Here is a 23,621-nt window from a genome sequence, read left to right on the forward strand (position 1 = left end):
CCCCCGCCGCCGCCGCCGCTGCTGCTGCTGCTGCTGCTGCTGCTGCTGCTGCTGCTGCTGCTGCTGCTGCAGCAATGGAGCCCCCACTCCCCACACTCGGGCGGCGCCTCCCCGTGGCCAGCCGCCCTGTGAAGATAGCCGTGACAGTGGCGGACTCGAAGGACCTTTTGCGGAAGGTAATTTTCTTTTTTTTTTTTTATTTTTTTGCTTTTTTTGTCTCTTTTTTTCTCCTTTTTGTCCCCTTTGAGGCCTCTTTTTGTCTCCTTTCTGCTGCTGCTTTGCTGCTGCTTTGCTGCTGCTTCTGTCTCCTTTTTTTCTCCTTTTTGCTGCTCTTTTGGGGCTTCTTCGGGTCTCTTTTTGCTGCCTTTTCGCCCTTTTTTCATTCCTTTTTTCCCCTTCTTTCTGTCTCCTTTTTTGTCTCCTTTTTGTCTCCTTTTGTCCCTTTTTTGTCTCCTTTTTGTCTTTCTTTTTGTCTCCTTTTGTCCCTTTTTTGTCTCCTTTTTGCCCCTTTTTTGTCTCTTTTTTGTCCCTTTTTTGTCTCCTTTTTGCCCCTTTTTTGTCTCTTTTTTGTCCCTTTTTTGTCTCTCTTTTATCCCGTTTTTGTCTCCTTCGAATTCTTTTTAGTCTCCTTTTGTTTGTCTCTTTTTGTCTCCTTTCGTCTCTTTTTATTTTTTAAAGTTTTTATCTTTTTTAATCTTTCATTTCCTTTTTTATCTTTTTAGTCTTTTATTATTTTTCAATCTTTTATTTTCTTTTTATTTCGCTTTGTCTCCTCCTATCTCTTCCTGGTGCCTCCGACCTGCTGCTGCTGCTGCTGCCCGTGCTGCTGCTGCTGCTGCTGCCGCCCTTGCTGCTGCTGCTGCTGCTAAAACTGCTGCTGCTGCTGCTGTTGCACTGTTGCTGCTGGTGCTAGTGCCGCTGCTGCTGGTGCTGCAGCGACTGCCGCTGCCGCTGACTACTGCGGCAGCCGCTGCTGCTGCTGCTGCTGCTGCTGCTCATGCTGCTGCTGCTGCTGCTGCTGCTGCTGCTGCTGCTGCTGCAGGCGCCTCCAGTGGCCCGCAAGTGGGCGCTGCCGCCCCCAGGAGATGTTTCTCGGCAGTCTTTTTGTGCTGGGGTTCTTTTCCCTCCCGTGTCTGCTGCTGCTGTTCGCACGCAGCAGCAGCAGCAGCAGCAGCGGGGGGCTGCAGCAGCAGGTGCTGCAGCAGCAGCTCACGGGCTCGGCGCGGCTCCCACCAACCCGTGGAAGCTGCCGACCCCGCAGCAGCAGCAGCAGCAGCAGCAGCACCAGGAGCAGCAAGAGGCACTGAAAAAGTCCCTTGCTGCGCCCCCCGGGGCTCCTGCTGCTGCTGCTGCTGCTGCTGCTGCTCGGTCGACAGAAGCGTCTCCAGCAGCAGCAGGACCTGCAGCGCCAGCAGCAGCGGCAGCGCCAGCAGCAGCAGCGCCCGCTGCTGCTGCAGCAACAGCAGCAGCAGCACCCGAGGCAGCAGTTAAACCAGCAGCAGCTGCTGGCCCATCTGGCGCTGCTTCTCCTTCTGCCCCTGTCTCCTTTGCTGCTCTCAAGTCTCCTGCAGCAGCAGCAGACTCAGCAGCAGCGATTGCGAGCCGTAAGAAACACTGAGGGTTTAGGGTTTAGGGTTTAGGACCTAGGGTTTAGTGTTTAGGGTTTAGCGCGGACAGTGCCAGAAACACCGGCGCTGATCTCGCCACTGCAGCAGCAGCTGCAGCAGCAGCTGCTGCAGCAGCAGCTGCTGCAGCAGCTGCAGCAGCAGCTACGACTGCGAGGAAGAGCTGCAGCCGAGAGCCAGGTGCATCCGCCGAGGGTTTAGGGTTTAGGGTTTAGGGTTTAGGGTTTGGAGTTTGCATGCGGTTGCTGCTGCGCTGCAGCTCAACCCTCGCTGGATGCTGGACTTAGCCTTGGGGGAGGTGTTTCTCTCTCGACGCTGATTGCCAAAAACAGCAGGAAATGTGGGGCCCTAGGGTTTAGGGTTTAGGGTTTAGGGTTTAGGGTTTAGGGTTTGGGGTTTGGGGTTTAGGGTGGCGCTTGGGGGCTCAGTGCTTGGAGGCTGCGAGGCTGTCTTGCGAAGAACAGTAGGGCAGCAGCCGCCGCAGCAGCAGCAGCAGCAGCTGCGTGGCTAAGGGGCTAGGGTTTAGGGTTTAGGGTTTAGGGTTTAGGGTTTAGGGTTTAGGGTTTGCGTTTCAGGCATAAGCGTCAGCGTGAGGGGGCGCGCTGTGAACACCCTGGCGGGAACAGCAAAGCCATCAGGGTCTGCGTGGAAGAGCGGAGCAGCAGAACCAGCAGCAGCAGCAGCAGCAGCAGCAGCAGGCGCAGCAGCAGCAGCAGGAGCAGCAGCAGCAGGCGCAGCAGCAGCGGGGGCGCCGCCGGGCGCGGCTGCTGCTGCAGCGGGCGAGCGTGCGGGCTACGGCGCGGCGTCGCTGCAGGCCTACAGCAGCGCTGCTGCTGCTGCTGCTGCTGCTGCTGCTGCTGCTGCGCTCGAAGGCCCCCCTCGTGCTGCTGCTGCTGCTGCTGCTCCCCTTTCAGAAGAAGCTTATCCAGATTTAATGGAAGCAGCAGAAAGAGCTCGAAATGATTTGTCAAGAGAGCGGCAGCGGGTGCGGCGGCCAAAGGCGAAGCTGGTGCGCGCAGGTGCAGCAGCAGCAGCAGCAGCAGCAGCAGCAGCAGACCCCGCTGCGGGCTTCTTGGGGGCCCCCCAGGGGGCCCCCAAGAAGGTCGGCCTGCAGCAGCTCCACGAGCTGCAGTCCGCCATGGCTGCTGCTGCCAAGCCCAGCAGCAGCAGCAGCAGCAGCAGCAACGGGTCCGGCCTCGTCGGCGCTGCGCCCAACGGGACCTTCCCTGCTGCTGCTGCTGCTGCTGCTGCTGCTGCTGCTGCTCGCCCGGAAGCAGACTTTGGGGGCCGCGTCTCCGGACTTCCCAGCGCTGCGTTTCCGCCGCTGGTGGCTGCGCCTTTCAACCCTGCAGCAGCAGCAGCAGCAGCGGAGCAGCAGCAGCAGGCGGGCCGCCGCGGGGGGCAGCAGCAGCAGCAGGAAGTGCTGCAGCAGCAGCAGCGCGAGCTGCTGCGGCAGCAGGCTGAAGAGTGCTTGAGGTCAGATGCTGAAAGGGAAAAAGAAATGAGAGAAAGGGCTTTGAAAAAGCTGCAGGAGCTCGACGCGCGGCTTGCTGCTGCTGGTGCTGCTGCTGCTGCTGCAGCGGCTCCGCAGCAGCAGCAGCAGCAGCCGCCCGCCGACGCCGCTGCGAAAGAGCAGCAGCAGCAGAAACCCCTGGAGCAAACGCAGCAGCAGCAGCAGCAGCAGCAGCAGCAGCAGCAGCACGCGAAGCAGCCTGAGGAAGCCTGGAAGCAAAGAATGTACGGACACCCCAGCGAGGCCTCAAGCCTGCAGCTGCCGCCGCCGCCCCCGGCTCACCCGCAGCAGCAGCAAGAGCAGCAGCAGCAGCAGCAGCAGCAGCAGCAGCAGCAGCACGGAGTCAGTGGACCCGCGAGCTGGCGGAGCCGCAGGAATGCCTCCAGGGATAGGCGCCAGCAGCAGCAAGAAGACGGGCAGTTTCAGCAGCAGCAGCAGCAGCAGCAGCAGCAGGGGAGAGCTCAAGATGATATGCTGAGCCGCAGACAGCGGCCCCCGCAAGACGCTCAGCAGCAGCAGCAGCAGCAGCAGCAGCAAGACAGCAGCAGAGGTGCTGCAGCCCGTGAGGAGCTGCGGTGGCGCAGCGGCGCCCGTCAGCCGCCGCTGCTGCAGCAGCAGCAGCAACAGGAACACGGGAAGCCTGCAGCAGCAGCGGGAGCTGCAGCAGGGCTTGCTGCTGCACTAGTTGAAGACAACACTGCAGCAGCAAGTCTCCCAGTGAAGCAGCAGCTGCCGCGGGGGATGCTGCCTCTGCCGGGGGCCCTCAGGGGCCGCCAGCGGGCCCCCGGCCAGGACTATTTAGACCTGCAGCAGCAGCAGCAGCAGCAGCAGCAGCAGCAGCAGAGTAGGGCGCAGAGCTGGAGGCGGGCCCATGCCACTGCGGTGGACGGCGCCAAGGAGCAGCAGCAGCAGCCTCAGCAGCAGCAGCCTCAGCAGCAAGTGCAGCCACAGCAGCAGCAGCCGCAGCAGCAAGTGCAGCAGCAGCCGCAGCAGCAGCAGCCACAGCTGCAGCAGCAGCAGCAGCAGCCACAGCTGCAGCAGCAACAGCAGCAGCCACAGCTGCAGCAGCAGCAGCAGCCACAGCAGCAGCGGCGTGAGCAGCCAGTACAGCCGCAGCAGCGACCGCATCAGCAGACAGCAGGAGCTGCCGGCGCAGCTGCAGCAGAACTAGGGAGCGAAGAAGCAGCAAAGGCAGCAGCAGCAGCACCGAAAGCAGCAGCAGCAGCAGCGCCAGCAGCAGCAGCAAAGGCAGCAGCACCTGCTGCTGCGGCACCCTCGTATGTGGCTGTTCCCGCAGCAAAAGGGCCCCAGAAGAATGGGAAGATGTGGCAGGTGTGCAGCGCCTCCTTCCCTGCTGCGCCTGCAGCAGCAGCAGCAGCAGCAAACGGCAAAGCAACTGCAGCAGCAGCAGCAGCAGGAGCAGGCGCGGCAGGAGCAGCAGCAGCAGGGGCGCCGGCAGCAGCAGCTGCTGGATGGAAGACAGCCGCAGGGCAGCAGAAGCAGCGCCCAGCAGCAGCAGCAGCAGCAGCAGCAAAAGTAGGGCCAGCAGCAGATCTGTCTTTCAAGGCGCTGCTGTTCCCGAGGGGACCGCAGCTGCGGGTTGCTGCAGCAGAGCAGCAGCAGCAGCAGCAGCAGCACGGCGACGCAGCAGCAGGAGACCACGGGCCCCACCAGGCGGAAGGGGGCCACGGCGCGGGGCATGCGGACTCTGCTGCTGGCGAGCAGCACAGCAGCAGCAGCAGCAGCAGCAGCAGCGCAGCAGCAGGGTCACCTGCTGAGGGGCGCCGCTCCCAGGCCCCCAGGGGCTGGGGAGAAAGGCCTGAAGTTGTTGCTGTTCCTTTTGCTGCTGCAGCAGGAGAGGATTCTGCTGCGTGGCCAGCGCCAGACGCAGCAGCAGAAGCAGCAGCAGCAGCAGCAGCAACCCACAAGGCGCATGCGCACAGCAGCAGCAGCGCCAAGCAGCAGGACGACGCAGCGCCCGCAGCAGCAGCTGCAGCGGCGACGGAACCAGCAGCAACACCAGCAGCAGCAGCAGCAGCAGCAGCAGCGCATGCCAGACACAAGCCCGCAGCAGATGCTGCAGCAACGCAGAGGGATGCTCGCCGCAGCCGCAACAGCGGCCGCGCTGCAGTGGCTGGGCCTGGTCAGCAGCAGCAGCAGCAGCAGCAACAGCAGCAGCAGCAGCAGCAGCAGCAGCATGCGACTAGAGACGGAACAGCAGTTCGCGAGCCTGGTGCTCCTCACAGGGCAGCGCAGCAGCAAAAGACTGCAACAGGAACAGCAACCGCCGCAGCAGCAGCAGCAGCAGGACCAGCAGCAGCAGCAGCAGCAGCAGCAGCAGGGGACCACCACGCAGCTGCCTTGCGAGACAGAGGCGAAAGAAGCCACCGGAATGAACGGAGATCAGCAAGAGGCGGCCGCTTGGGGAGCCAGGCGCAGCAGCAGCAGCAGCAGCAGCAGCAGCAGCAGCAACAGGGTGCAGCGGTTGATGTTTCCCCTGAAGGCCTTCAGGGGGCTTCTCGCAGCTCCACTGCGCGCGGCGCTGCTGCTGCTGCGAAGGAGAAGCAGCAAGGGCTTGCTGCTGCAGGCAGCCGCGCTGCTTCCGCAGCAGCAGCAGCAGCAACAACAGCAACAGCAACAGCAGCAGCAGCAGCAGAAGAGGCAAAGGCGAGGCCGCGGCTGCCCGCGGGGGAGACTAGAAGGGCGTGGGGAACTGTTGCTGCTGGCGCCACTCTGAGAGACAGGCGAGCAGCAGCAGATAGAGAGGGGGGAGCAGCAGCAGCAGCAGCAGCAGCAGCAGCACCGCTGCCTGCGGCTTCCCACCAGCTGCAGCAGCAGCAGCACGGAGGCAGCACAAAGCGCCACGGCAGCCAAGCTGTGTGGCTGCCCAAGGCGACCAAGTCGCCCCCGAAAGAGCAGCAGCAGCAGCAGCAGCAAGCAGCAGCAGCTGCTGCGGATTCAGCAGCAGCAGCAGCAGCAGCACCAGATATGAACCAAGAGACCCATGTGTGGGCCAAGAAGGGCCGCGGCGGCGGCCGCAGGGGAGAAGCAGCAGCAGCAGCAGCAGCTCGGGGTGTCCTTGGCGGAGCAGCAGCAAAGACTGATGGCGCTGCTGCAGCAGAAGCAGCAGCAGCAGCAGCAGCAGCAGCAGCAGAAGAGGACGATGACGGATTCCAAGTTGTAAGAAACAAACGGAAGGAGCAGCAAGAAAAAAGAAAAGAGAGACTGGAGCAGCAGAAGCACGAGCGCAGAGAGGCGCGGCGCCGTGAGCAGCAGCAGCGGCAGCAGCAGCAGCAACAGCAGCAGCAGCAGCAGCAGCAGCAGCCACGGCCAGTCTCCCCGGAGACGCCTTCGTCGCCGTCCTCCGCGGCCGCCCAACAGGCGCAGGTGCGGCAGCAGCAGCAAGAACAGCAAGAGCAGCTCCAGCAGCAGCAGCAGCAGCAGCAGCAGCAGCTGCAGCCGGAAACGCAGCATGAGGAGCCGCAGCCAGAACAGCAGCAGCAGCAGCTGCAGCTGCAGCAGCAACCGGCTGTGACTTTGACTGTGCCATCCGGTGCTACTGCGAGCAGCAGCCCAACTGCCGCAGCAGCGTTTGTGGGACAGCAGCAGCAGGAGCTGCGGCAGCAGCAGCAGCAGCAGCAGCAGCAGCAGCAGCCGGAGGTTGCGGCTTCCTCCAGCGAGAGTGCGGCAGTTGAAGCTGCAGCAACATTGGAGGCTGAGTCCACGATTGAGGAGTGGCAGCAGCAGCGGCAGCAGCAGCAGCAGCAGCACCCGATGTTGGCGCTGCCGCAGCAGCAGCAGCAGCAGCAGCAGCACGCGGGCATGAGCCGCGCCAGCAGCCCCGGGACGCTGCGGGCGACAGCAGATCCTTGGTACCCCACGCCGAGCGGGGCAGCAGCAGCAGCAGCAGCAGCAGCAGCAGCAGCAGCAGCAGCCGCACTCGCAGAAGACTGCAGCAGCAGGCGTGGGAACTGCAGCAGCAGCAGCAGCAGGCTTCTCGCTCTGGAGCAGCAACTTCGCGCAGCCAGCCCCAGCTTCTCGTGTTGCACCAGACACAATAGCAGCAATCTGGGCCAGAGACCCTGGGGTTTCTGCTGCGGGTCCGCAGGAGCTGCTGCCGCTGCAGCAGCAGCTGCAGCAGCAGCTGCAGCAGCAAGCGCAGCCGCGAACAATGCACTTCACCCCGCAGCAAATCCACCCCGCGCTGCAGCAGCAGCCGCTGCTGCAGTCCGACATGCTGCATGCGCAGCAGCTGCTGCAGCAGCAGCACCTCGCGGGGGCTGTTGCGGAGGGGGGGGACCCTGCTTCGGTCTACGTGCAGCAGCAGCAGCACTTCCGCACTGCAGCAGCAGCAGCAGCAGCAGCAGCAAATAGGCCGAAAGACATGTTTGGCACTGCAGCAGCGCTGGTGCAGGGGGGGCTGCCGCCCTCGCAGCAGCCGCATACCGAACGGTACGGTGCTGCAGCAGCAGCAGCAGCAGCAGCAGCTGCTGCTGCTCACTTCCCGGGGGTTTCGGCAGGGAGCGCTTTCCACGTGCAGCAGCAGCTGCTGCAGCCCTCCTTCCACACGACGCAGCAAGCAGCAGCAGCAGCAACGAACTCCTACGCGCAGCAGCTGCAGCAGCAGCACGAGCGAGACCTGTGGGGCGACCCTGCTGCTGCTGCTGCTGCTGCTGGCCGAACTGCTGTGGCTTCTCCTGCTGCAGCACAAGCCGCGCTCGACGTGGGCGCTTTGGACCAGCAGCAGCCTCCTTCATTTGTGCCTTACATGCAGCAACAGCAGCAGCAGCAGCAGCAGCAGCAGCAGCAGCAGCAGCAGCAGCAGCAGAGGCGCAACGGGCCCTACGGGGTGCTGGGCCCTGCTGAGGGGGCCCCCCCCCACGGCGCTGTGCCGAAGTTTTATATGTGAGATGGTTCTACTATCTGGCTATTCTTGCAGCAGCAGCAGCAGCAGCAGCAGCAGCAGCAGCAGCAGCAGCAGCGGCAGCAGCAGCAGCAGCAGGCTGTGCGTGCCGCTGCTGCGTGCTGCGTCTGGTGCGTCTCTCGTGCTGTCTCTTTTGAAAAGGCGCCGGCTGCTGCGTCGCCTTCGAGTTGCTGCTGCTGCTGCTGCTGCTGCTGCTGCTGCGGCAGGCGCAGCAGGAGCAGCAGCAGCAGCAGCGGGATTTTGTTTTGGTTTTGTGTGGGGTCCTTCGCTGTACAGACAGCAGTAGCAGCTGCAGCACGAAGAGACACTTGGAAGCAGAAACGCCAAAGGAGACAGTTCAGACAGACCGCTAGGGTTTAGGGTTTAGGGTTTAGGGTTTAGGGTTTAGACGGGCGGCAGGGGACACAAGGCTGCTGCGGGGCTCCCAGGAGGCCTCGTGCGCAGCAGCAGAGCTAGCTGCAGCTAGCCATAGTTAGTTGTGGCTAGGAGCCGCTAGCTAGCTGCAGCTAGCCATAGCTAGCTGAGGCCAGCAAGCTGGCAGCAGCTGTGGCTAGCTAGCAGCAGCAGCTGTGGCTAGCTGGCAGCAGCAACTGTGGCTAGCCAGCAGCAACTGTGGCTAGCCAGCAGCAGCAGCAGCAGCAGCAGCTAGCTGTGGCTAGCCATTCTGTCTCGCTGTTGGGGGGGAGTTGCTTCCTGGAGTGTCTTTGTTGTAGCTCTCAGGTGTACGTACACCCCAGCAGCAGCTGCAGCAGCAGCGCAGCCGTAGCGGCGGTCGGGTGTACAGACAGCAGCAGCACGGGCAGCTCCGCTGCAGCAGTTATGTCTGCGGAAGCCCCAGCAGCAGCAGCAGCAGCAGCAGCAGCAGCAGCAGCAACAGCAGCAGCAGCAGCAGCAACAGCAGCAGCAGCAGCAGCAGCACTGTTGCTGCTGCAGCATCGAGGTGCACATACACCGCAGCAGCTGCAGAAGCGCTGTCGCAGCAGCAGCAGCAATGAGGTGTACGTACACCCCAGCTGCTGGTCTTGACTCTGCAGCGCGAAGTTGGGGTGTACATACACCCCACTATCTGCTGCGGACTTCAAGACAAGACAAGCAAGATAAATATATGTCCAGAAATGCTGCTGCTGCTGCAGCAGCAGCAGCAGCAGCGGATATAGCAGCAGCAGCAGCAGCTGCTGCAGCGGCTGCTGCTGGGGGTCCTGTTGGCGGGGGCCCCCGCCTGCTCGGGCTCAGGCGTTGGTGAAGTCTCAAACCCTAAAATAGGGTTTAATATTCTTTAACATGAAAATAAATATTTATTTTATTTTTAATTTTGAAAAATACTTTTATTTTCAATTTTATTCTTCAAAGTCTTCCAGTTCGCGTGGCTTGGCTGCGGCTGCCTCTCCGGCTCCCTGCCTCTCTCTAAACCCTAAACCCTAAACCCTAAACCCTAAACCCCAAACCCTAAACCCTAATTCATGCTTGGGGTTTTCGGCGGAGCTTGTGGCGCTGGCGGACGCGGCGTCGGGCGCGCGAGCCGGCGCTGCGGGGCTGACGCGGAAGCCAAACCCCAAACCCTAAACCCTAAACCCTAAACCCTAAACCCTCGGAATGGTGCTGCTGGAGCTCTGGGAGGCTTTGCCTGCGTCGCTGCAGCAGCGGCTGTCTCGCTTCAGGTGTACGTACACCCGGTACAAGTTCAAAGTGCTTCGCTTCGACCGCCGCACAGGCTTCTTCAGCGCAGGTGAGCGCCTAAACCCTAAAAAAGGGTTTAGGGTTTCCGCCAAACCCTGCACTCGAGCCGACGCGCCTCTCCTGCCTCCCGCTGCTGCCGCTGCTGCCGCAGCTGCTGCAGCTGCTGCAGCGTGCGCACTGCTGCAGCAGCAGACACGCACCACTGCAGCAGCAGCAGCAGCAGCAGCAGCAGCAGCAGGTGTGGGGCCGCGCTGCTTTGCTGCTGCAGGGCTGCCAATGGCGCTGCTGGTGGGCTCCACTGTTGCTGCTGGGACTTTCATTTTGGACAAACAAATGGAAGTTCGCTACTGGCGGCGGCAGACAGTCTCCGAAAGAGAGCTGCAGCAGCAGCAGCAGCAGCAGCAGCTGCTGCTCTTCCTCGAGCAGACCACTCCCCCAGACCAGCTCGACAACTCCGTGCCCCTTCCCGGCAAAGACTGAGCAGCAGCAGCAGCAGCTGCTGCTGCTGCTGCGGAGACTTTAGCAGCAGCAGCAGCAGACAGGAGCAACTGCAGCAGCAGCAGCAGCACGTTGTGCAGCGACTGCGCTGCAGCAGCAAGCGAGCAGCACCAACAACAATGCACTAGAAAACAGTTGCAGCAGCAGCAGCTGCTGCTGCTGCAGCAAAAGAAACTACAAAGTCCTTCCTCTCTATAGCCAAAAAGAGGGTGGCATTAGCAGCAGCAGCAGCTGCTGCTGCTGCTAATGCTGCTGCTGCTGCTGCAGCAGCAGCAGCAGCAGCAGCAGCAGGTGCACTACTGCTTGAGGGGCTTAAGTCCCAGATTTTGTCGAATAGAATTCCACTGGGCGACGGACAACTCGCCGTCCCTCTGCTTCTCCGCCTGCTTGCTGCTGCTGCTGCTGCTGCTGCTGCTGCTGCTGCTGCTGCTGCTGCTGCGGCTCCTGTCGGCCTTGGCCTCGCGTCTGCGGTCCCTGTCTCCCCTGTCTCTTTCTCGCAGCTCTCTGTCTCTTTTTCTGTCTCCTTTCACTCTTTCCCTTTCCCTCTCCCTCTCCTCTCTGTCTCTTCTTTCTCTGTCTCTTCTTTCTCTGTCTCCTTTTTCTCTGTCTCCTTTTTCTCTGTCTCCTTTTTCTCTGTCTCCTTTTTCTCTGTCTCCTCTGTCTCCTTTGTCTCTGTCTCGAGTTCGGTCTCTGTCTCCTTTGTCTCTGTCTCCTCCCCTGTCTCCTTCTCTGTCTCTGTCTCCTCTGTCTCCTCTCTCCCTGTCTCCTCTGTCTCCTCTGTCCCTATCTCTGTCCCTATCTCTGTCTCTGTCCCTATCTCTGTCTCCTCTGTCCCTATCTCTGTCTCTGTCCCTATCTCTGTCTCCTCTGTCCCCATCTCTGTCTCTGTCTCTGTCTCTGTCTCCTCTGTCCCTATCTCTGTCTCTGTCTCTGTCTCTGTCTCTGTCTCCTCTCTCTCGGTCTCTGTCTCCTCTGTCTCTCTCTCTGTCCCTCTCTTTGTCTCCTCTGTCTCCTCTCTCTCTCTCTCTGTCTCTCTCTTTGTCTCCTCTCTCTCTGTCTCCTCTGTCTCTGTCTCCTCTGTCTCTGTCTCCTCTCTCTCTGTCTCCTCTGTCTCTGTCTCCTCTGTCTCTGTCTCCTCTGTCTCTGTCTCCTCTGTCTCTGTCTCCTCTGTCTCTGTCTCTGTCTCCTTTAACTCCTTTGTCTCCTCTGTCTCTGTCTCCTTTCTCTCCCCTGTCTCCTCTCTCTCTGTCTCCTCTGTCTCTGTCTCTCTCTCTGTCTCCTCTGTCTCCTCTGTCTCCTCTCTCTGTCTTGACGAAGTCTCCTCTGTCTCCCTTAGCAGCAGCAGCAGCAGCAGCAGCAGCAAAGCTGTCTCCCCTCGCAGCAGCAGCAGCAGCAGCAGCAGCAGCAGCAGGGGTGTCTGCTGCTCGTTCGCCGAGTGCGCGTTTGGCTTCGAGAAGGCCTGCTTTATTGCTATCTTTGCAGAACTCTTTATTGAAATAATTAAAATCTTTATTATTAATTTCTTTATTATTAATTTCTTTATTTGTCTCCTTATTTGTCTCCTTAAGTGTCTCCTTTTGCTGCTGCTCTTCGGGTCTCCTCCGTCTGTCGTCGGGGGCGTTTTCGCGTTCGAGCAGCCGCGCCTGTCTTGCTGCTTCCTTCTCGCGCTGCTGCTGCTGCTGCAGCTGCCGCTGCTGCAGCACGCGCTGCTGCAGCTTTTGCTGCTGCTGCTGCAGCAGCCGTTTGCTGAGCAGCAGCGCGTGTGCCTGCGCGTCCGTGAGCGCCGCTGCTGCTGCAGCAGCGCCGCCCGCTGCTGCTGCTGCTGCTGCTGCTGCTTCCACCTCCAGCGCGGAGGGCCGCAGCGGCTGCAGCAGCTGCTGCAGCACGAAAACCTGCCGCTGCACTAAAGGAGGCAAATCCACATCAAATAGACTTCTTTTCCGCAAACAGTCGTCCACAAACTCGTCCATAAAAGACACCCGAAAGCTCCCGTCGGGCAGCCGCAGCCGCAGCTTCCGGTAGTCCGCCAGCAGGGGCTCCAGGTGTACGTACACCTCAGCGCTGGGCCCCACAAGGCGGAAATAAAAAGCCCCAACTGCTCTCAGATATTTAAAGTCTTCTTGTTTTATGAACTCCAAAATAATCTGCTTCTCGGGCTGCAGCTGCAGCAGCTTGAGGACAAGACAGAGGAAGGGGGAAGCAGCGCGAATGCCCCCGAAAGTCCCCCCCACGTACTGCAGCGCAGCAGCAAGCTCCACCACTGTTGCTGCTGTTGCAGCAAAACACTCTTCTTTCCAGAAGAAGCTCTCGTAGACTTTCCGACGAACTATGCGGCTGAACAGCAGCTGCGGGTTCTTCCCGTGCACCGCCAACGCACTCGCGTCCGTCCGGTTCGCCATTTGCTGCTGCTGCTGCTGCTGCTGCTGCTGGGGGAGGGGGGGCTGCTGCAGCAGCTGCTGCTGCTGCTGCTGGGGGGGCAGCAGCTGCTGCTGCTGCTGGTGGTGGTGGTGGTGCTGGTGTTGTTGCGGGAAAGGACGCGGACAGGCAGCGGCGGCGCTTTGTTGCTGCTGCTGCTGCTGCTGCTGCTGCTGCTGCTGCGGCGCAGCAGCAGAGAGCAGCGCCACCCGAGGCAGGGAAGCCCTCGCGAGACCTGAAGCAAAATAAAAAGATAAACTTTGTAAAAGATAACTTTGGAATTGCTGCGAAGGCCTGCTGCTGCTGCTGCTGCTGCAGACGCCACCTGCTGCTGTCCGAGCGGCTCTCTGCAGCTGCTGCATGCAGGCAACCAGCAGCAGCAGCAGCAGCAGCAGCAGCAGCAGCAGCCAGTCAGCAGCAAATGAGAAGCTCGGGCGGATGTTTTCTGGAGTTCTTTGACAGGAGGCCGCACTCGAGGCCCAACTGGCCGCCACACCTCCACGCCAGTTGCTGCTGCTGCAGCTGCTGCTGCTGCACAAGCCTGCATGCAGCAGCAGCAGCAGCAGCAGCAGCAGCAAGAAGAACCACAGGACCCTCAGCAGCGCCTCCACAAATGCTTCAGAATGGCTACTTCGCTTGCAGGCCCAATCAACATCAAGGGCGAGAACAGCAGTAGCAGCAGCAACAGCAGCAACAGCAGCAACAGCAGCAGCAGCAACAGCAGCAGCAGCAGCAACAGCAGCAGCAAAACCGCCTCTGCAGAACCCACCATTTGCGTCGCAGCACCTCCTACCCTCCGGCGAATTCTCGTGAGCCAGCAAACCCTAAGTCTCAGCCACTAAACCCCAAACCCTAAACCCTAAACCCTAAACACTCTAAACACTAAACCCTGCTGCTCAGCAGCAGCAGCAAGCAGCTAGTGCTCGCCTCCGTGTGTCTGCAGCAGCAGCAGCAGCAGCAGCAGCAACTTGACGAGCCGCTGCTGCTGCAGCTGCCGGCCTCCTGGGCCTCTGGAGTGTCTTTTGGGCTAGAAGTGCTGCAGTGGTTTAGTCTGCCGCAGCAGCTGCAGCAGCTGCAGCAGCAATCCGCGGCGAGAAGAGCAGCAGCAACAAAAGCAGCAGAAGAAGCAGCTGCTGCGCTCAGTGGGGACGCAGCAGCAGCAGCAGCAGCAGCAGCAGCAGAGGCAGCGGATGTCTACGTCGTGAGAGGAGAGGCAGCAGCTGCCCTCGAACGCGCTAGGAGCAGCAGCAGCAGCAGCAGCAGCGGCAGCAGCATTAGCAGCATTGGCAGCAGCAGCAGCAGCAGCAGCAGCGGAGCCGTCTACAGGTGCTGCTGCTGCTGCCGCTGCGAGTCCACTGGCCAGAAGTCTTCCTCTCGCAAGTGTGATTGCTGGGCGGTGCAGCAGCAGCAGCAGCAGCAGCAGCAGCAAGGGCAGCAGCAGCAGCAGCAGCAAATCCAGACTGGGGGGGAGCCAGCAGCAGGCAGCTCGGGCCCAGCGCTAGGCGCCGCCGCAGCAGCAGCAACATGGCGAGCAGCAGCAGCTGCTGCAGCAGCAGAAGCAAAAGGCAAAGACCCGTGGCAGCTGCATGAAGAGCAGCTGAAGGAGCTGCTGCAGCAGCAGCAGCAAGAGAAGCACATTTGGGCCTCCCCTGTTGCTGCTTTTGGGGACTGGTGGGAATTCCTGGTGAACCCTCAAGCTGTGGAGACAGCTCCCTGCTGCGCTGCTGCTGCTGCTGCTGCTGCTGCTGCTCAGGGTGGTGGCGCTTCAAGCAGCAGGACCAGCAGCAGCAACAGCAGCAGCAGCAACAGCAGCAGCAGCAGCAGCAGCAGCAGCAGCTGGGAACTGCACTGCGTGCGTCAGGTGAACATGCTGTGTGCAGTGCCGCCGGCAGACGCAGCAACGACTGGCCCTGCGGATGCTGTTGCTGCTGCTGCTGCTGCTGCTGCAGCGAGCTTGTGCCCCCCAGCAGCAGCAGCAGAAGCAGCAGCAGCAGCAGCAGGACCCACGGCAGGCTGCCCTTCCCCACTATCGCCGGACCCAGAAGCAGCAGAAAACATGCTGCGCGCTTGGGAGCAGCGCCACTTCCGCAGGCAAGAAGCAGACTTAAAGCAGCAGCAGCAGCAGCAGCAGCAGCAGCAGCAGCAGCAGCAGCGAGGGCTGCCGCCGCTGCCGCTGCCGCACGCGGGCGTTCTGAGTTTTCTTCCGCCGCTCTGCAACTGCGGCTACAAGGGCCACTACGAGCTTTGGCAGCAGCAGCAGCAGCAGCAACAGCAGCAGCAGCAGCAGCAGCAGCAGCAAGAGCAGCAGCAGCCCGCGGCCAAGGAATCTCCGTTGAACAGCGCCAACGCATCGCCAGCAGCAGCAGCCGCAGCAGCAGCAGGAGTGACTGCTGCTGCTGCTGCTGCTGCTGCTCAATTTGAAGAGGGCAGCGTCGGCAGCTCGCCCGGGGGAGCCTTGACCCCCAGCAGCAGCAGCAGCAGCAGCAGCAGCAGCAGCAGCAGCAGCAGGCTGCTGCCCAGCGCATGCAGCCAGCGGGGCTGCGAAGGCCTTCTTTATTTGCCTTATTCTTTCATTGAAGTGGCCCTGTCTCGGGGGAAAGAGACACTTGCTGCGCTGGCTGTGGGAGCAGCAGCAGCAGCAGCAGCAGCAGCAGCAGCAAAGCTGCCGGGCCCCACTGACATGTACGTGGGCGCGCTGCGCAACACTGCTGTCATTGCATGCAGCAGCAAGCAGCACGAGCGCTGCTGCTGGCGGGCCTTGAGAGAGTTGGGGCTTGCTGCTGCTGCTGCTGTGTTTGACGTTGTGTGCAAGGACTTCACGCCCTTCAATCCTGCTGCTGCTGCTGCTGCTGCTGCTGAGGGAGACGCGGAGGCGGAGGGCGACGCTGCTGCTGCTGCTGCTGCTGCTGCTGCTGCACGCACGGTGGTTGAGGAGGACGCCGTGCTGCAAGAGCTGCTGCAGAAGCTGCAGCAGCAAGACGACCTGCAGCCGCAGCAACAGACGCAGCAGAGCAGCAGCAGCACTGTCAGCAGCAACGGCGGCAGCAACAGCAGCCTCCAGAGCAGCAGCAGCAGCAGCAGCAGCAGCAGCAGCAACGCCAAGTCGGTCCCCTTTTCTTCAAAGAGGCGTCCATACACCGTAAAGCTGCGGGCAGTGGGAAGCCTCAAGCGACAACGCCGCCGCAGCAAGCAGCAGCAGCAGCAGCAGCAGCAGCAGCAGCAGCAGCAGCAGCAGCAGCACGACGAGGACAGCGGCTTCAGCAGCAGCGCGGACTCTTCTAAGTGCGACTCTGAGGAAGAGACAGACCCGAGCTTGGCGCTGCTGGAAGCTGCTGCTGCTGCCCTTGGCCTCCTAGAACCAAGCGAGCTGCAGAAGCAGCAGCAGCAGCAGCAGCAGCAGCAGCAGCAGCAGGAGAAGCGAAGCCGCGTCAAACGGGCACTGCAGCAGCCGTTGACTGAGGACGGGGTGCTGCAGGTCGCTCAGGACCTCTTCGGCCCCTGCAGCAGCAGCATCGCCAACAGCAGCAGCAGCAGCAGCAGCACAAGCAGCAGCAGCAGCAGCACAAGCAGCAGCAGCAGCAGCAGCAGCGAGGCTGGCGCGCATGCACGCTGTTGCGACAGCCACGCCGTGTCTTTGCTGCTCTCAGATGACCCGGTAGTAACAAAATACAAAAAAGCAAAAGGGATTGTTTGGGGCTGGCGAGAAGAAGAAGAGCTGCAGCACTTGCTGCGCCTGCAGCAGCAGCAGCAGCAGCAGCAGCAGCAGCAGCAGCAGACACAGCAGCCGCGAATCAAGCAGCCAGGATAGGCAGTAGGCTGCGTGAGCAGTCGAGATCCTGCCTTAGGCGCAGCAGCAGCAGCAGAGCTGCTGCTGCTGTTGCTGTTGCTGCTGCTGTTGCACTTGCTGCTGCTGCTGCAGCAACTGCAGCAACTGCAGCTGCTGCAGCAAGTGCAGCGCCGCTCCTGCAAAGCCCGAGGTGTATGTACACCTCGTCTTCCCGTGTCTTTGAAGATTTCCGCCTAAACAGAAATGTATTTTAATGGCAGAACTAGCAGCAGCAGCAGAAACAGCAGCAGCAGCAGCTGCTGCTGCTGCTGCCGTCGAGCAGCAGCAAATTAGTGCCGCTAAGAGCGTCGGAACTTAGCAGCAGCAGCGGCAGCAACAACAGCAGTTGTACCCTATACCTAGCACTGCCGCAAACTCTGTGAGCAGCAGCAGCAGAGCCGCAGCATCACCTGCTGCTGCTGCTGCTGCTGCTGCTGCTGCTGCGCCGTTCCTACGTAGAAAAGGGAGGGGCAGCAATCCTTGAAGATGCAGTGCCTTCAGGGTTTAGGGTTTAGGGTTTAGGGTTTGGCTGTAAACCTCCTGGCCGCCGCGGGAGCTAGCCACAGCTGAGCACAGCTAGCTACAGCTAGCCACAGCTAGCCACAGCGAGCCACAGCTAACTGCTAGCGACAGCTAGCTACAGCTAGCTACAGCTAGCCACAGCTAGCTGCAGCCACACATCAGCGCTAGCTGCGCAGCTAGCCACCATTGGCGGGGGTGGCCAGCCCCAGCTAGCCATCGCAGCTAGCCACACAACTGGCCATTACAGCTAGCCATCACAAATAGGCCTCACAGCTAGCTGGCAGCTAGCCACCGCAGCTAGCCACCATAGCTAGCCTCAGCTAGCCACACAGCTAACTGGCAGCTAGCCACGCAGCTGGCCACATAGCTAGCTGGCAGCTCGCCGCGCAGCTAGCCACACAGCTAGCTAGCAGCTAGCCACACAGCTAGCCACACAGCTAGCTAGCAGCTAGCCACACAGCTAGCCACACAGCTAGCTAGCTACCAGCTAGCCTAAAGGCTGCCGCTGGCCCGATCTTGTTCGGTGTTGGCAGCAGCAAATAACTCAAAAAACAATCCCACAGAAAACGCTCCCCACAGCGGCAGCAGCAGCAGCAGCTGCTGCTGCTGCAGCTGCTGCTGCTGCTGCAGCAGCTGCTGCTGCTGCAAAGTTAACTACTCAGGGGGCAGCATCTTGTGTTTCCTCATAGCCTCTTCAAGGCTAGTTACGTCAAAGCGCTCGCCTGATGAAGCAGAAGCACAACACAAACGTGCTGCTGCTGCTGCTGCTGCTGCTGCTGCTGCTGCTGCTGCTGCTGCTGCTGCTGCTGTTGCTGCTGCTGCGGCTGCTCTTGCTGCCGCTGCAGGTGCAGCTGCTGTGGTTCCTGCTGTTGCTGCTGCCGCTGCGGAGTTGTTGCGAGACAGAGAGCGCAGCAGCAAGACTTCCCCAAAGCCTAAACCCTAAACCCTAAACCCTAAACCCTAAACCCTAAACCCTAAACCCCCACCTCCTATCTCGTCAAGGCCGATGATCGAATGCTCTGTTTTCCCATCGCGCACAAGAACAGCCTGCGCGCCCAAACACGCTTTTAGGGTTTAGGGTTTGCAAGAAGAAAGCAAACCAGCAATCCCTTGCAGGCGCAAACCCCAAACCCTAAACCCTAAACCCTAAACCCTAAACCCTAAGCCCTAATTAACTCACAGTGGGGAGACACCAGATTTTTAGCCCTGCAAATACAAACCCACACTTCCTCCTGCGTTATCCAGGAAGCCATCCAACCTGCCAGCTAGCTAGCTAGCTAGCTAGCTAGCTAGTCAGATAGCTAGCTAGCTAGGTAGTCAGATAGCTAGCTAGCTAGCTAGTCAGATAGCTAGCTAGCTAGCCAGCTAGCTAGTCAGATGGCTAGCTAGCTAGCTAGCTAGCTAGCTAGCTGGCTAGGCTTCACAGGCACGCGGCTAGCTCGCTAGTTGATTAGCTAGCTAGCTAGCTATGAAGGTGAAAAGTTAGCCAGCTAGCTAGCTAGCTAGCCACTATAGTAGCTAGCTAGCTAGCTAGCTAGCTGGCAGCTAACCAGTTCGCTGTGGAGGGCTAGAGGCGGCGGTCTCGCAGCGTGGGGAGCCGCGGGACTGGCGAGGGTTTAGGGTTTAGGGTTTAAGAACTAGGGTTTAGGGTTTAGGGTTTAGGGTTTACGTTCGGCGAGGAAAGGGGCCTTTTCCGCGTCAATTGCGCAAACCCTAATTGAGAGGTTTCTTTTTGCAAAGTCCCTCCAAACGGCCCAGAGCTTTTCCAGGAGGGCAAAGGTGGGGCGGAAGAACAGCAGCACCTAAACCCTCGAACAGCCACCGAGGGTTTAGGGTTTAGGGTTTAGGGTTTAGGGTTTAGGGTTTGGGGTTTAGGGTTTGGGGTTTGGGGCGGGCGGGGGCTAGGGTTTGGGCTCGCAGCGGCGGACAAGCGGAGCCGCAGCAGCAGCCTGCAGCAGCTAATGGCCTTTGGGGAGCTAGGGTTTAGGGTTTAGGGTTTAGGGTTTAGGGTTTACTAGGAGTTTGGACTTCTTGGCGAGCTCGAAGAACTGCTTCTCCTCGTGCAGCTCTGTGACTGTGCCGTGGCCCTCCTGCAGCAGCTGCTGCTGCTGCTGCAGCAGCTTTTTTCTTTGCTGCCGGATTCTCTCGAGCTCGTCTTCTGAGTCCTCTTCCCGCTGCTGCCGCCGCTGCTGCTGCTGCTGCTGCTGCTGCTGCTGCTGCTGCAGTGCTGCATCTATTGCTGCTTCCTTCTCCTGCAGCGCCCGCAGCACCTGCTCCTCCACGCGCTTCTCTATGAGGGCAGCGCCCCCCTTCCCAGAAGCCATCCCTAAACCCTAAACCCTAAACCCTAAACCCTAAACCCTAAACCCTAAACCCTGAATCCGTGTGTGTGTGTGTGCAGCAGCAGCCAGAACGGTCCGCAGGCCGTAAGACACCATGAAGGGGACGGCTGTCTGCTCAGGGCTGCTGCTGCTGCTGCTGCTGCTGCTGCTGCTGCTGCTGGTGTTTCTCGGTGGTGGGAGTTGCTGCTGCTGCTGCTGCACCGTCCGCCGCTGCTGCGCTTCCTGCTGCTGTTGCTGCTGCTTCAGTTGAGGTGTATCTACTCCTCAGAAAATAGATAAAACGAAGCAAATATTAATTTATTTGCTGCTGCGCCTTCAGTGCTTTTGCTGCATGCAGCCGGGGGGCCCCTGGGGCCCCTGAGAACCACCTAAGGCGAAAGGAGCGGAGCGGCTGTGCTGCACCAGAACAGCAGCAGCAGCAGCAGCAGCAGCAGCAGCAGCCAAAGCTGCTGCAGCAACAGCGCTTAATGAATCGAAAATGTTGAAAATTAATATAATATTAAGAAATAACTTAAATTGAATAGTCAAAACGCAGACAGTATGCGTTTACGCACGTTGCGTTAAGCTGCTGCCGGCTGCTGCTGCTACTGCTGCTGCTGCAGCAGCAGCAGCAGCAACAGCGCATGCAGCAGCAACAGCAGCCGCAGCCTGGCCTGCTCGGGCGAACTTTGTGAGCAGCAACGCCATTCGGGAAACTCTATTTTCTTATCAACTGTTTCTGTGGCTATTAAAGCTGCAGCGGGACCTTTTGTTGCAGCAGCAGCAGGCCGTAGAGGCAGCAGCAGCAGCAGCAGCAGCAGCAGCAGCGGGAGCAGCAGCAGGATCGTCCCCAGCAAGATCTTGAGGAACCAAACAGGGCTAATCTGGTTCTGCATGCAGCTCATATATCATTTGCCGCTGCTGAACAAAGTGAGAAAAGCAACACCGCAAGAGGCAGAGAGCAGCAGCAGCAGCAGCAGCTGCTGCTGCTGCTGCTGCTGCTGCAGTGGCTGCTGATGCCGCCGCTGCCGCTGGTTGCAGCTATAGCTATTGTTCCTACAGAGCCGAACGCCTTTCTGGGCGTTTCAGTAGCAGCAGCTGCAGCAGCAGCAGCAGCAGCAGCTGCTGCTGCTGCTGCTGCTGCTGTTACGTGGGCTGCTGCTGCCGCAGGCAGAGACGCGGCCCTGCGTTGGGGTGTATGGACACTGCATTGTTTTGACTGGCTCTCTGACGTGAAATATAAATGGCTGTGTCTTCTTCTTTGCTGCTGCTGCTGCACAGCAGTAGTTGCTGCTGCTGCTGCTGCTGCAGCACATCAGCAGTTGCTGCTGCTGCTGCTGCTGCAGCACAGCAGCAGTTGCTGCTGATTTGGCTGCATGCATTGTCTGCAACATTCTCCACCCTTCACTGCTGAGTGGCATTTCAAATTAATTTCTTTTTTATTTCTTTTCGCTTTCTCTCTTTGTGTCTTTTTGTGCAGCAAATGTTTTGCTGCTGAATTGATAATATTTATTTTGCTGCCGAGTTAATTAAAACACTAATTAATTAATTAATTAATTAATTAATTAATTAATAATAATAAGAATATTAATATTAATAAAATTAAGTAATGGTTGGAAGTAAATAAAATAACGAATCGACTGAAAGCCGCGCCGTGCTGCTGCTGCTGCTGCTGCTGCTGCTGCTGCTGCTGCTGCTGCTGCTGCAGGATGTCGCTCGTGTGCGCGGTGACCGGGGAAGTCCCGGACGAAGCAGTTTTTTGTCCCAAGACAAATTTGATTTATGAAAAGAGACTCATTATGAAGCACATTGCTGCTACTGGCTGCTGCCCCGTCTCCGGGGCGCAGCTGCAGCAGCAGGACTTGCTTCCCATCAAAAGTGCGTCCTGCTGCTGCTGCTGCTGCTGCTGCTGCTGCTGCTGCTGTGCTTCCTGCTGCTGCTGCGCGTGCTGCCGGCGCTGGTGCGGGTTTGCGTCCTGCTGCTGCTGCTGCTGCTCCGCGGGCTGCTGGCGCTGCTCCGCGGGCTGCTGCTGATGCTCCGCGCGCTGCTGCTGCTGCTGCTGCTGCTGCTGCTGCTGCAGCAAACCCTACGGTGAAGCCCAGGCCGCTGTCCGCCTCGTCCATTCCGGGGCTTCTCAGCTGCCTGCAGACGGAGTGGGACTCTCTTATGTCGGAGGCCTTTTTGCTCAAGACCCACCTCGAACAGGTTTGCTGCTGCTGCTGCTGCTGCTGCTGCTGCTGCTGTCAGTATCCTCGGACGCGTGCTGCTGCAGCAGCTGCTGCTGCTGCTGCTCCCGGCGTTGCAGCTGTCGGAGCTTGCGGATGCGCTGCTGCTGCTGCTGCTGCCTTCTCTTGTTCTGCTGCTTTAGATCGCCATGGCTGCTGCTGCTGCCAGTGGAGCTTAGAGGCTGCTGCTGCTGCTGCTGCTGCTGCTGCTGCTTCCGCAGGTTAGGAAGCAGCTGGCGCATGCGCTGTATCAGCAAGACGCCGCGACAAGGGTGATTGCGCGGCTGCTGAAGGAGCGAGATGCAGCAAGGCAGCAGCTGCAGCAGCAGCAGCAGCTCGTGCTGCAGCTGCAGCGTTCCGCTGCTGCTGCAGCAGACGGCGCAGAAGCAGACCTCGGTGAGTTCGCCAGCAGCAGCCGAAGCAGCAGCAGCAGCAGGTGCAGCAGCAGCAGCAAATGCATTCTGGTCTCCCTCCCGCGGCCTCGCCTCGTCCCACAGCTCATTCGTGCCGCCGCCGCTGCCGCTGCTGCTGCTGCTGCTGCTGCTGCTGCTGCTGCTGCTGCTGCAGGGATAAGCGAGGAGCTGGTGGAGGCGATGCAGTCGCTGGCGCGGCAGCTGCTGAACCAGCGGAAGAAGCGGAAGCCAGTGGGCTTCGTAACTCCTGCTGCTGCTGCTGCTGACTTCCGCTGCACTTTGTCGCTGCCGCTGCACTCAGCAGCAGCAAGAGGAGTTTTCCGGGTGACAGCAGACACAAATGCTGCTCGCCACGCTGCAGTCTTCAGCAGCAGCGGGGAGGGGGGCGCAGCAGCAGCAGCTGCTGCTGCTGCTGCGGGCGGCTCTCCCGCTGCTGCTGCTGCTGCTGCAGCAGCAGCAGCAGCGGGCGAAGGCGGCGCTGCAGCAGCCAGCGGCGTGGGCAGCGGCAAGGGAGAAGTGATTAGTGTCTCCTCAGGAGCTGATGGAGCTGTTGTCTTTTTTGATTTAAAAAATAAAAAACAATTGGAAAAAGTCCAGGCCCACAGCAAGGCTTGTCGCTGCTTCCTGCTGCACCCGCAGCAGCCGCTGCTGGTGTCGGGCTCCGACGACAAGACCGTCAAGTCCGCGCTGCGCGCTTTACTTCTCCATTTAATTAATTAATTAATTAATTAATTAATTAATTTATTTATTTATTTATTTGTTTATTTATTTATTTGTTTATTTATTCAGTTTGCGCAGCTCGAGGGCTGCAGTTCGGTGCAGCTTGCTGCAGCGCCACAGCGCTGGGAGCGCAGCAGCAGCAACAGACAGCTGGCAGCAGCAGCCGCGCAGCGGGCCCCACAACTCACCTGCTGCTGCTGCTGCTGCTGCTGCTGCTGCTGCTGCGCAGGATCTGGCGGGGGTCTCTGGACTTCAGGAGTTCCTACTCCTTGGGAGCGACTTTGCGCAAACAGCGCGGAGAAGTCTCAGCTCTCGCGCTGCACCCCCTGGGGGATTACTTTGCTGCTGTTGCTGCTGACAAGACTTGGGCCTTCATTGGCTTCCAGGAGGGCCGCTACCTCGGGGTCTACAGGGACCTTCCTTGCCAGGTACGCACCAGCAGCAGCAGCAGCAGCAGCAGCAGCAGCAGCAGCAGCAGCAGCAGCAGCAGCAGCAGCAGCAGTAGCAGCAGCAGCAAGTGTAGCGCGCTTGTCGGGAGCAGCGGCTTGCAATCCCCTGCGTCCCCCGCAGCACCAGCACCAGCAGCAGCAGCAGCAGCAGCAGCAGCAGCAGCAGCAGCAGCAGCAGCAGCAGCAGCAGCAGCAGCGTGTGTGCGCAGTACACGGCGGTGGGGTTCCACCCCGACGGGATGATCCTGGGGGCTGGCGGCAGCAACGGCAGCGTTTATATTTGGGACTTGAAAGTCCAGGAGCAGCGCGCGGCGCTGCAGGGGCACTCCGACAAAATCAGCCAGTTGGCTTTTTCCGAAAACGGCTATTACCTCGCCACGGCTAGCGCAGACGGCACTGTGAGGGTTTAGGGTTTAGGGTTTAGGGTTTAGGGTTTAGGGTTTGGGGTTTAGGGTTTAGGGTTTGGGGTTTGGGGTTTGGGGGGGGGGTTAAG

At 60.0% G+C, this 23,621-nt stretch overlaps 6 protein-coding genes across 6 annotated transcripts; 4 read left to right on the forward strand and 2 right to left on the reverse strand.

Moving 5' to 3' along the window:
• Positions 1-74: 74 nt before the first annotated feature.
• ENH_00044770 (hypothetical protein, conserved) lies at positions 75-8,047 on the forward strand (the record flags this gene model as incomplete). The annotated part of the gene is made up of 6 exons (XM_013585459.1): positions 75-176; positions 1,043-1,604; positions 1,669-1,805; positions 2,034-2,088; positions 2,201-7,102; positions 7,191-8,047. 6 exons carry the CDS (start codon positions 75-77, stop codon positions 8,045-8,047), a joined length of 6,615 nt encoding a protein of 2,204 aa, XP_013440913.1.
• A 1,608-nt stretch (positions 8,048-9,655) lies between these two features.
• On the forward strand, positions 9,656-10,219 carry ENH_00044780 (hypothetical protein, conserved; the record flags this gene model as incomplete). Its single annotated transcript, XM_013585460.1, has 2 exons — positions 9,656-9,788; positions 10,008-10,219. The coding sequence occupies 2 exons, from the start codon at positions 9,656-9,658 to the stop codon at positions 10,217-10,219; spliced, it is 345 nt and encodes a 114-aa protein (XP_013440914.1).
• Positions 10,220-10,533: 314 nt separating this feature from the next.
• Positions 10,534-13,014, reverse strand: ENH_00044790 (PRP38 family domain-containing protein, putative; the record flags this gene model as incomplete). The annotated part of the gene is made up of 1 exon (XM_013585461.1): positions 10,534-13,014. One exon carries the CDS (start codon positions 13,012-13,014, stop codon positions 10,534-10,536), a length of 2,481 nt encoding a protein of 826 aa, XP_013440915.1.
• A 1,505-nt stretch (positions 13,015-14,519) lies between these two features.
• On the forward strand, positions 14,520-16,460 carry ENH_00044800 (hypothetical protein; the record flags this gene model as incomplete). The annotated part of the gene is made up of 1 exon (XM_013585462.1): positions 14,520-16,460. A coding segment is annotated over one exon (1,941 nt), but the record flags the coding sequence as incomplete, so codon positions are not given.
• A 1,244-nt stretch (positions 16,461-17,704) lies between these two features.
• Positions 17,705-21,444, reverse strand: ENH_00044810 (hypothetical protein, conserved; the record flags this gene model as incomplete). The annotated part of the gene is made up of 4 exons (XM_013585463.1): positions 17,705-17,932; positions 19,016-19,326; positions 20,554-20,706; positions 20,955-21,444. 4 exons carry the CDS (start codon positions 21,442-21,444, stop codon positions 17,705-17,707), a joined length of 1,182 nt encoding a protein of 393 aa, XP_013440917.1.
• Positions 21,445-21,487: 43 nt separating this feature from the next.
• ENH_00044820 (WD-40 repeat protein, putative) lies at positions 21,488-23,371 on the forward strand (the record flags this gene model as incomplete). The annotated part of the gene is made up of 4 exons (XM_013585464.1): positions 21,488-21,526; positions 21,768-21,942; positions 22,114-22,639; positions 22,909-23,371. The coding sequence occupies 4 exons, from the start codon at positions 21,488-21,490 to the stop codon at positions 23,369-23,371; spliced, it is 1,203 nt and encodes a 400-aa protein (XP_013440918.1).
• Between the last annotated feature and the right edge of the window lie 250 nt (positions 23,372-23,621).

The sequence above is a fragment of the Eimeria necatrix genome, genomic scaffold, assembly GCF_000499385.1.
Source record: "Eimeria necatrix Houghton genomic scaffold, Enh_scaff337, whole genome shotgun sequence".
In the NCBI taxonomy this organism is placed as follows: Eukaryota; Apicomplexa; class Conoidasida; order Eucoccidiorida; family Eimeriidae; genus Eimeria; species Eimeria necatrix.